At 33.6% G+C, this 11,601-nt stretch overlaps 2 protein-coding genes across 2 annotated transcripts; both read right to left on the bottom strand.

Moving 5' to 3' along the window:
• On the bottom strand, positions 1-1,291 carry LOC104785672 (steroid 5-alpha-reductase DET2). Its single transcript, XM_010510930.2, has 2 exons — positions 727-1,291; positions 1-638 (listed from the first exon to the last, which is right to left on the bottom strand). The coding sequence occupies exons 1-2, from the start codon at positions 1,114-1,116 to the stop codon at positions 246-248; spliced, it is 783 nt and encodes a 260-aa protein (XP_010509232.1). The 5' UTR covers positions 1,117-1,291; the 3' UTR covers positions 1-245.
• On the bottom strand, positions 1,624-9,554 carry LOC104785671 (probable anion transporter 3, chloroplastic). The gene is made up of 8 exons (XM_010510929.1): positions 8,992-9,554; positions 3,436-3,662; positions 2,941-3,286; positions 2,800-2,844; positions 2,552-2,698; positions 2,304-2,441; positions 2,168-2,201; positions 1,624-2,075 (listed from the first exon to the last, which is right to left on the bottom strand). The coding sequence occupies exons 1-8, from the start codon at positions 9,412-9,414 to the stop codon at positions 1,906-1,908; spliced, it is 1,530 nt and encodes a 509-aa protein (XP_010509231.1). The 5' UTR covers positions 9,415-9,554; the 3' UTR covers positions 1,624-1,905.

Raw genomic sequence — 11,601 nt, 5'->3', positions numbered from 1 at the left:
TGTATTGTTATGTCTTCTTGTTTGGTTAGAACACTTAGTTTTGTCTTTCTAAGTCAGTCTCACATGACGTACGTAACGCTTTCACCCCCTCTTGTGCTCAAACCTTTGATATTTATAAATTTGTCTACATAATAATACACAGTTTTTTTCACTGTTGTTGAATCTAACCAAATTACTGAAAACTTTGATACAAATTCACTATAATGTTATGACATAAGGATGGATAATGAATCACATATTTTAATTTAGTACACAAAAGGAATAACAGCTTTTCGAGTTTTGGGATACTCATCCTTGAACTTGTCAATGTACCACTTGTGACTCGCACTTGCGCGCGGGATCAAATTGGAACAAGTGTACAGAAAAAACCCAATACCAGCCCAAGACCAAGTCATAACAGCCCAGCCCAACCATTCTACGACTTCTCCAAAGTAATTCGGGCAGCTTACTAGCTCGAACCAACCTCCTCTCGGTATCACATAACCTCCCCGGTTCTCTTTCTTCAAACGTACCAAAGTCCGGTCCGATGTGATATTAATCCACATACCGGCTATAAAAACCACCAACCCAATAATAAACCGCCACCAGAACGAATGTCCGTCTTCGTAGTCATTCTTGTAGTGAGAAACCCACCTCGCCTGTTTAAATTGAGATGTTCCGGTTTAGTTTGATTCTTGCATCTAATTTTATTAACCAGAACTAAACCGGAATAAGTTAGACCCGTACCTGGATATAAGCGTTGAGGAGATTAAAGGTGAAAGCCATGGCGGCGATACTGATCGGAAAACCACTTTTTCCAGAGGAGCTGCGGAGGAGACGAAGAGGGTAAAGGATGGTGCGGTGAAAGTAATGGAGGAGATAAGGAGAGATTAAGATGAGAGATTTAGGATTGAGAGCGTGACGACCAAAGGGGAAGATAAGGAGCGTTAGCCACAAGGTCGGACTCTCCATGAGAAACCAAGCAATCGGAGGAGATAAGGTCGGACCCCATCCGGTACGGTTGTGTTTGCCGTAAGGAGCTTGGAGGAATTTGAGAGCGACGGCGGTCGGTGGTCCGGAGAATATTAGGGTGAGGAGACAGTAGCGGAAGAAGGTTTGATCGGCGATCTCTTCCATTTCGGGGTTTTCGAATTAGGGGAAAGATCAGATCTCTCCGGGCAGAGAGTTAAATACGAAATTGGATTACTCTTTTTGTTTCCTTTTTCGGTAAGTAGATTTTTTACTGTAAACTGACAAAAAAGGGATCTGTGAAAAATGAATTACTTTTAAGAAATAGCCAAAATAAAAGAAATTTTGGGTGAATCTTCTCTTTACAAATGTTAAATTTGGTGAGAACTGTGCTAACATTAAAATGTTTAACACATATATATTAGAATAAAATCCGTGCTTATGCTATTTAATTTAATAAATAAATTTATTTATAATATTTAAATTCATAAATAATTTTATTTATAATATTTAAATTCATAAATAGTATATTAATTTGGAAATTCTAGATTTTAAATAAAATAAGATGTGTCTGGCTAGTGATTTAAAGAAGATGAAAATGAAGGAAATTGTGTTTGGCAAATGTGATAGTAGAATTTATAGGGAAAAAAGGGTTTGTAGTAAAAAAAAACTCAATATATAATGTATATAGAGAATATATCACAAAATTGTGGGTTTACAAATATTAAATTTGACCAAGAAAAGTATAAAATTTGACCACAAAATGTGATTTGGCAATTGTGGATTCGACACGTATTGTTTCTGCGGAAGATAATGAACCATGCATTGAGCTACAACAATTTGACCAAGACTTGGAATTTATAGCTGTTGACGTTGGAGATGACGAAAATAATTACAGGTATCCTAATTAAAGATCTAAAAAATCATGTAAAAAAATAGGAGAGCTCTTTTATGGATCTAGAAGACTCGTTCTCCGGTTGCGAAAACGATCCAGAACACGGTGGTTGCGAAGTAAAGAACCGCCGTCAACGTCAAAAACGCCTGAAATGAGCCAAGCCATTGCACGAAATATCCCGTCCCTATTGTACTTAGGATCGCAGCGAACGTGCCCACACAATTCGAAATACCTGTCTCGCACACACAGCCCTAACTTTTTCAGCAAGGAAGAATGAAAGAACAATAATAGAAAACAGAAGATCCACCATATGTTGACATTTACCGTGTAGGAAACCAGCATATTGTGGTGCGATGTCCTGTTTCCGCAAAGAGAAACCAACCAATGTTGTGAGATTCAAGATTATCCCAAAATGGTAAGGTTAGTGATCATTGGTCAATCAGGCTTATCATTAACGTACTTGCATATTGAGGAGAAACCCAGCTTGGCTAAAGGAACTCAAGCTCAATGCAAGGGTCATGAAAACCGCTGCACAAGTAGGCGTCTTTGCGTAGTTGAGGCAGAGCAAAGACAATCCAGGACCCATGAATCCTATAGACTGTACAATTCAAAGCCAACACTTTCCTTTAGAATTATGTGAGAGAAAATAAAATCTTCATTTCTTGGCTTTTGTTAATTTAAGTATTGCATTTTAATTTTGATAATCACCTGCATGACTTTCCGGACAAAGGTTACAGAGTGACCAGTTCTGATCATGAAGTCTGATGCTGCACCTGCATAGTAACTTGTGACCGCCATTGCCGCCCATGGAACAGCGCTGAACCAAGCCGCTTGCTTCAAATTCACATTAAACACCTGCGGATCGAACACGACATCGATATAAAACATCATGATCTTTTCATTTCTTATCGAAATCAAAACAAGAAATAATTAGCCCCTAATCCCTATATACTTACGGTTTGGAAGTAAACAGGCATCCATGAGAGAAGAACAAAGTATCCCTGTCAACAACAACTAACCGAAACTTTGTGAGTTTATGTTTATGACAAAGAAGATGCATTGCTCTTACAAAAGGATACTATCAAACTCAAACTCACCCAGTTATTAGTCACATTAGCGATAATGATCGCCCAAGTGGGCATTTTCGAGAAAAGTAGTCGCACAGGTGGGTCTGGATTTGTCGGCGGGTCAACCGGTTTTCCAGCCTGGATAAGGCTGAGTTCTGACCCGGTTATGAATGGACTGTCTTGAGGGTTGTTTGTAACGCCGGTTGACCAACTTGACGTCCACAGTAGACCTAAGGATGCAAAAAGAATGAATGGACCAGAGATTCCTATAGATGATAACAAGAGTGGCGCCAACAGAAGTCCTGCTACGTTTCCCATGTGAAACCCGGCCATCGATATACCAACCGCACTCGCTCGTTCATCGGTAGGGAACCACCTGAAACAATACACGTTTACGTTAGACATATAAGTTAGGTTAAGATTGTTTTCAAACCCCAATTTCTACGTATGCGGTTTACATAGTTAAATAGTACTAAAACGTTTTTGAGTTATTCTGAAAGTATGTTTTTGAATGTAAGGAATTACCGAGAGAGAATTGTGGTCATAGAGGGCAATGCAACGCCTTGAGCGAGGCCAAAAAAGGTTCGGACACACAATAAGGATAAGGTCGAGTGTGTAGCTGCCCAAGGAGTGAGTATAGTGGCTAAGGACCATAATGCCACTCCCAAAGCCAATACTCTTTTGCCTCCATACCGATCCACTAGTGCTCCTCCGATAACCGATGAAAAAATGTATCCCCATAGGAAGGAGGACTGCAAAATCAAAAAAGTTTCAATCCATAGCACGTAATTAAAAAACCATAGTGTATGCCAAACAATGTTAAGTGGTGCTAATCCAAGAAGCATATCATATATTTATTATAATATAAATATATTAGTGATAAAAAAATTGTGGGTGACATCGCCCCACACATACAAACGTTGTTAATCATATATATGAAAGTTGGTTAACTCTTTCTTTCTATATGAGTGCCACATCATCATTCCAGCATCTGCCACATGTCCATAATTAATGTTAACTTTAAAATATATAGGCTCTTTTCATATTCCACTCCAAAATTTAATGATTCATTCATCATCTATATATATAAAGTTAACTTTTCTCTCTTCTCCTTCCTCCACATCATCATCCACCTAATCAATATTTTTTTCTTTGTTTTTCATTAAAAAAATACTATTTTAAATATTCATTAATTGCTTATTCATTATTAATAACTAATAATAGTAGAAAATAAATATAAACGAATTAACTAAATTTAATTAAATTATAAAATAGTATAAACAATAATGTAAATTTATTGTTTAGTAAATAATAAAAATAATAACTATATAAAATGAATTAAGTAAAACAAATGGAAATTTTAGAATAGTAAAAATAATACTATGAATTTGTTTTAGTAATAATGTTATTATTCAAATTATAACAAAAAAATGAACATATTCCAAAATTTAAAATGAGATAATGAGTTTTAGAATGGAAGTAAGATTTTAATGCATAGTAAAGCAAAAAAATAATTTATGTAATTGTATTTATAAAAGTCTAAACAGAAAAATGAAATGAAACATTAGTTTCTAAGAAACATATACTACAAAGATCTATTGTTAAATTTCACTTGTAAAAAAAAAAAAATAATAATTACTTAACTCAACTTAAAAGTTTTAATCTAAAACGAAGATATTGTAAGGGTCACACTTTTTTTTTGGGAAAACTATGAAAAACATTTTTGAAAAAATAATCCATCTAAAAAAAAATCAACGGTCAGAAAATATTGAAAAGAAATATGTAAGGCGTTACAAAAAGTGACATGTGATTTGTAGGGGTGTCAACCGGGCTGGCCCGGCCCGGCCCGGCCCGAAACCCGTAAAGCCCGCATATGTTTGAGCCCGGCCCGGCCCGGTCCGAAATATTTCCGAGCCTATATTTCAAAGCCCGAGCCCGGCCCTAACAGGGCTACAGGGCTTTTCAGGCTTATCTTACCGATCAAAAATTCAAACTTATAATCCTAAAAAAACAGTGTTTGAAGGTGCACTATAAAACAAATCAATCAAAAATTTAATAATTCATCTATATTCACTACAACCAACTTAATTTAATAGAAAAGGTTTAAAGCTAAATAAAATTTTAATACTTTAAGCAAATAAACTAATATATAATTCATATAAAATATCATTAATAAAAATCTTAAAGTATTAAGTATGGCTATTAAGTAAATATGAAAACTATGATTAGAGTTTAAAACTTCATTTACAATAAATTGTTAATCAAATATTGCAATCAAACAAAAATATTAACAAAAATGTAAAAATATATTTGTTAGAGGGCTTTTCGGGCTGGCCCGAGCCCGGTCGGGCTAAGCCCGAAAAACCCTACAGTCCAAACGGGCTGAGCCCGAAAGGCCCGATTTTTTCTGGACATATATTTTTAAGCCCGAGCCCGAAGTTTTTCAGGGCTGGGCCGGGCCAGCCCGCAGGCTTTAGCCCTAATTGACATGTCTAGTGATTTGTGCAGTATCTCATAAGGTATATTATCAACTAGATGTACAATTTTATAACATGATAAAAAAATATATAAAACAAGCTCGAGACTTCATCAATTTTATCAAATGATTTTAACCCAAAATATGGCAAAAACAACATATTTAAAGTACACTATGTTTTTTTTAGAAGACTAAAGTGAGGTTGCATCACAAAATTAACATCTACAAATAACATATGAGGTTTTAGAAAAAAAATGTAACTTGGATTAGTGAACATATATTTAATGTCGGGTTTAAATGTTACCATTTAGACATTCTTAAATTGGTAGGAAATTTTATTATGGCAGATGATGCACTTGTACAACCCCATTGTAACAACATAACACTAAAACTGTTCATGAAACTTTTATATTTGCATTTAATGTGAGATATTGATATGTTTAAATGGTCTATATAATGAGGTCAACAATTGATATTCGACGTTAGAAATTTAAAAGATGTTTTCATGAGATAGGAATATGGAATGAACTCTTCTAACGATAAAAGGCCAGAAGATTGTCGATAATATTGTTTACTCTTCCATTGAAGTTCTTAAGTCATTTTTGTTATCATGTGATATATTTATATATATAAAGTTAGCTTTTCTCATTTCTGGTGCTGCCACGTCAGCTACTTTTTCTTTAATTTTGTGGGCTTTACAGATTTTAATAAGCCCTTTAAACAATCATACAAATAACAAATTGATTAACTAAATTTCATCCAAAATCTGTAGGCCCAACACTATTTCATTCAAAGTCTCTAGATCCATCACTATTTTTAAATCCTATGAATTCAATTATTTATTTTAAAATAAATTTAAAATATTCATGTAGTGGATATTCATGTTAATCATAATTAACGAAAGTTTAAATAAAAAAATAATTATGTAAAATAAATTAAATGTTAAAATAAGAAAACAATACTAATTTTTTATTAGTGGTAATAATATAGTTAAAATTTTCTATTAAACTGATCATAATTTAAAATTTCAAATATCAAAACAAGGCGATCCAAGCAACACTTTCAAATAATCAAGGAAACACAACTAGAAATCAATTAAAATTATTTGGCAGCACTTCACAAATCCATCACCAAAGAAAAAGACGCAAAGAGATGAACACACATTTAATAAACTAAAATGATTCAGATATATGAATACCACAATCAGATAACCTCATAACCATAACACAAAATTATATGAAAAAGACAACCGAGAAAACAAAAAAACAAACGGACTTTATAAAATTACAGCAAGATAAACAAGAAAATTAATTTTCTCCAAAACACAACTCACATCGAATCGAAAAAATCGCTCACAGGACAAACGGGAAAAAAAATTACAACCAAGAACACAAAACAACTCACAACTTAATTAGGAAACCTAAAGAAGCCAACATATTTTCATATAAACAAATTTGCCACCCAATTGACATTCACCTTTAACGAAATCAACAGGGGATAACCAAATATCCCCAACAGATGCGAAGCGAGCAAGGAATCAACCAAATACGCAAACCCAAAAAAAAATTCAAGGGAAAACAATTACGACAGGAATGACTGAAAAAATGATTATGAGCATCAAAGACATAAGTTCAATCCTCAAACAGACCTCTAGATCGGAAAATTTCTCTTCTCCTATTTGTTCACGAGGACATCGGATTTTGAAGAAGAAGAAATCAATTTCAACTCAATAACATATAAATAATGGCCCAATAAACCCACAAATTATAAGTCTTACAGAGAAATTGGGCCCGAATGAAACAAACAAAAATAGCCCAGAAAAGAGGAATGTAAGTTATTGATTTTATTTTTTTACTTATTTTTCTTAATAAAATCCACAATCATTTTCACTCCAAACACTAAAACATTGACAAAAAAATTACTCCAACAATTTACAAAATACATATGAAAATATTAAATAACAATTCAACCACAAAATAGAAAATAATAATAAATTAATAACAACTAACAACTACAGCAAAACAACAACTTCAACTAAACAATGTTAACTTCTAATAATAATTTTTTTAAAAAGCATTATAAACACACAAGATGATCTCAATTTTTCTTTAAAAACAGTAAACTAAATTATACTTACTGCAAAACATATTTTATTAAAATATCCAACAAAACAACATAAACAACCCAAATTAAATAAAAAAATAAACGTAAGATGAATTTACAAAAACCAAAAAAAATATACACAACAAAACTTGGAATACACCTTAATCTAACTACCGCGAATAGCGCGGATCGATTGCTAGTTGTTCTATATTTGTTAACTTTAAAAATTATTATTAACTAAAGTTAAATTTTTTTTTTATCTTACATAGAGATGTTGTGATGAAGAGGAAGGGTTGGGCTATAAAGGAGAAGATCACTCACTCAAGATTGATGCAGACATTTTAAAAAAATTCAAATAAAATCAACATTACTAAGTAAGCTAATTGTGTGGCAAATTCCTTTGTTCGTGAGTTTTGTATTATTAAAGGTTTCTGTCTCTATAAGGTTTTTGTTCTTTTTGTTTCTCTCTATTAAAGGTTTCTCTCTCTAGAAATTACAATGATCAAATCATTTAAAATGATAAAAAGAACAAAAATAAAAGAAAAGAAAACCCGCGGTGTAGCGCGGGTAATCACCTAGTTTGTTTTATGCGTTTACTACACCTACTTTGTTTCTCACATAGTTAGAATTTTAATATTACAAAATGACCAACATGTTTATTAAAATTTCTAAACATATTTTGAAGTCATAATTACAAGTAAACCATAATGATCTTATATGAAACTTATATGATCCAGACAACTTTTAGATTCGTACAAACTTTAGTATATCTGTATATAATCATATATTTTGGAACACATAATTTGCATCTTTCATTTCAGTAAACTAATATGAGTCCATTTTGTTAACATTATTTCTGTTTTTTATTGGGCAAATTTTGTTACTAATTAATAGAAAATACCAATACAGTGTTGGTCAAACCAGGAATATAGAAGAAAATAATCTATAGTAATTGGGGACTCGTATTTAGGATCCTCTATAATGGAATTGAATAATTCCAAAATGCGAGGGAATGATTGGATTTTGCATCTGGCTTTGAAGCCACACAAAACCTCTAAAAGAAAACAAAATAAAGGACCATCAACGCGACCCCCCCACCATAAACGATTTGGTGATAAGTTTCTGTGTTTCACATTCACGCTATGGTCAAAAGACTCAAAGCCTTCTCCACCGCTTAAACCAACGCACCAACCTTTTTTTTCTCAACAACTACTCCATCTTTTTCTAATTTATATCAAATATTATTGTTTCTTATAAAGTAAATTACCCAACCATTCTTCATTCTTTAATCACCCGACGTTCCAGTAAGTGTTTAACAAGTTTATATATAGATACAATTACGGAATTTAAGAACGTTTCAAATCCATAATAAACTACTATGTTTAAGCTTAAATCTTGAAATCTTCGTTATCTTGAAAAGTTGATTACTCCAAGATACGCGGATCAAGAATGTAAACTAGAGTAGAGTTAATGAAACTATTATTAGGGGATTTAGAAAGTACCTGAACTACCCCTAAGAAAGAACTCGACCAAGCAAGCTTCTCGGCAAGTGGAACCACCGCTACGGACATAACAACTCGGTCGGCGTTACACAGACACATCATGCACGCCATCAGTATCACTACTTTAATCCTTTCTGGCATCATCGGTATCGCCTCCGTCTCTCCTCCCCCGATCATTACTCCCTCCGCCGCACATCTTTCCGGTGATTGGTTTCTTTTCTTCTTCGCGGCCGCAACCACCGCCTCACCTCTTCTTTTCTCATTACCTTGCCAAACGGAACGTATATTATTACATTGAATATGATTATTTCGGGCTTCGAACCCGACCGGCACGAGGGCTTTCTTGGTTAAGATTGGACTCCGACGGAAACTTAATAAACATGACGAATGTTGCAAAGGTATTACCAACGATGTTGCCGCCATTAAAAGATTATTTAAGAAAGTTTAGACTTTCATATTAGTAAAGGTTTAGGAGTGGTTAGAGGAACCAGAGAGAGAGAGAGAGAGAGGAGAGAGGACAACGCCGTCATGAAAGAAACGTTTGAAAGTCTTTGTACTGACTGGTGTGGTGTGTTTGGTGGTGAAGGCTACTTTATTCAATTTTTTAAAAATACTAGTTTCTGCTGCGTCCTCTTACGTGGTGACACGTCATGTGTTTCATATGACAAAGTGCCTCCACTACGTCAACAAGACAATTTCAACAACCGTTATAATTAATCAACCTTAACCTTAACCATTTCAATTTGTATTGGGTTTATATAAGTGAAGAAGATATGGCCGCATAAGTCAATACAATCACTGTCTACGTGAAAAGGTCGCCACGTAAGTCAACCAGCTATTCACCAAATGTCTAAATCTACTGTGAAGAGGTAAAAACAAAATTATTGGACAGCATATTGGTCTAAAATGAGAAAGAGATTTGATGTGTGAATAGAGAACTATTGCTAACTATTTGGTACAGTATTTGTAGTGGTCTAAAATGAGAAAGAGAAAGCCCAATTTATTTGAAAGCGCAAAGCCCAAAAAGGAGAAAAAAAATAGTGGCAAATTTTTTTCCTTCACATCACATTAGCAAATCATATCACGTCCAAATTGTATCGTTACTATTTATTTTTTATTTTATTTTATTTTAATAACTTAAAGTTTCTTTCTTCAAAACATTTGATATCGTTACCACTACATTATAATCGCAATCAGATTATTTGCTTCCACTATTTTGTAATCTCATTACTATGCAATGTATGAATGGCTTACAACTTTCGTTATTATCTCAAAAACCGAATAAATATGATAATGTTTATTTCGAATTAAGAATATGTCATCCGAAATCAGTTTACAATGGTTCCTTTTTATAACATATTTGGTATAGCTTACAGAGACGTTGTAGTCGTATTCATACAATCACACATGATGTCATGTGATGTGGATAGATCATGAGATGCCTAAACGGCTATAAACTAAACCGACTACAACGTCTCTGTAAACTAAACGGATGACATCTCATGATCTCACTACAAACTTATTAGGAATATAAATGATTCCCAATTAAGTATATGAATAGATTCCTAATAAGTTTGTAGTGAGATCATGAGATGCCTAAACGGCTATAAACTATAACTCCAAATCTATAAAAACTTTCATAATTTGGGTCTATACATAGTTTTAAAATCATCAAAAGTGAGGCTGAAATATTCAAAGTGTTAATGCATCCTACGAGTGGTTCATAACATGGCAGGGATCACGTTACCTCAATATGTTTTAAATTCCTTCCTAAATAAACAAAAGATTCCAAACTCCATTAAAACTCCTACGATAGCTAAAAAAAGAAAGAAAAGAGAAACATAATATTTCACAAATATAAAAGCAACTTCTAAGTACATCTTAAAAGAAGAGTGAACCTATTTTTTAAAAATATGAAAACCTACGAGGGGATGAATGACTTATTATTAATTATTACTTCATGTGCTAAGTGAGAAAATGGGCCGAAGATAAGCCTAACGGAGAGACACATGTGTGCTGACTGCTGAGGGAGAAAAAAGTAGTAACCGGGTTTACACGAGTCTGGTTAAACTCGTGACTCACCGACGGGGACTCTCTTCAATCTTCATCACTCCCCCTCGTGCGCCGTCGGTGCTCTCCCTATCCCACGCCCTTCTTCATTTTCTCAATTATGATTTTCCAGTGTTAAAATATAAATCGTAAAGTATTTGGTTGTTCAGTTTTTATAGGATAATACTATTCACGTGTGTGAATTTAATAGAATTCTAACTATTTAACGAAGGTATGTGATTGTGCATGAAAACACTTGAAAAATTTCACTATACGATGTAAGAGGTTCTTACACGAGTATAATTAAAGATTAAACACAACTTATTTTAACATGCATTATTTGATGTGTTCTCTCAAAAGACAAAAGGTAGAGAAAACAAAAAGAGCAATAGAACAAGAAAAAGCTAAAACAAAATTGAAAGTGGAAAGGTAGAAAATATAAAAGAGAAAGACATAAAAGGAAATAAAGAAAGCGAAATGTGATTATAAAGTGAATAAGTAATGGCAGAAACATCCTCGAGCTATATAATATAACCTGACTTTGCATTTCCCCCCCCCCCC

Source organism: Camelina sativa, chromosome 5 (assembly GCF_000633955.1).
Source record: "Camelina sativa cultivar DH55 chromosome 5, Cs, whole genome shotgun sequence".
Classification (NCBI taxonomy): domain Eukaryota; kingdom Viridiplantae; phylum Streptophyta; class Magnoliopsida; order Brassicales; family Brassicaceae; genus Camelina; species Camelina sativa.
Note: the sequence above shows the minus strand (reverse complement) of the source record. Positions and strands in the feature narration are given on the sequence as shown.

What these genes read in the sequence shown, in the direction of transcription:
- LOC104785671 (XM_010510929.1), bottom strand. Translation starts at nt 9,414, where the DNA reads ATGGCGGCAACATCGTTGGTAATACCTTTGCAACATTCGTCATGTTTA. An exon ending in ATGACCACAATTCTCTCTCG is followed by an intron (nt 3,287 to 3,435) that starts GTAATTCCTTAC and finishes GTATTGTTTCAG; the next exon opens with GTGGTTCCCTACCGATGAAC. An exon ending in ATATGCTGGTTTCCTACACG is followed by an intron (nt 2,076 to 2,167) that starts GTAAATGTCAAC and finishes TGTGCGAGACAG; the next exon opens with GTATTTCGAATTGTGTGGGC.
- LOC104785672 (XM_010510930.2), bottom strand. Translation starts at nt 1,116, where the DNA reads ATGGAAGAGATCGCCGATCAAACCTTCTTCCGCTACTGTCTCCTCACC. An exon ending in TCCTCAACGCTTATATCCAG is followed by an intron (nt 639 to 726) that starts GTACGGGTCTAA and finishes CAATTTAAACAG; the next exon opens with GCGAGGTGGGTTTCTCACTA.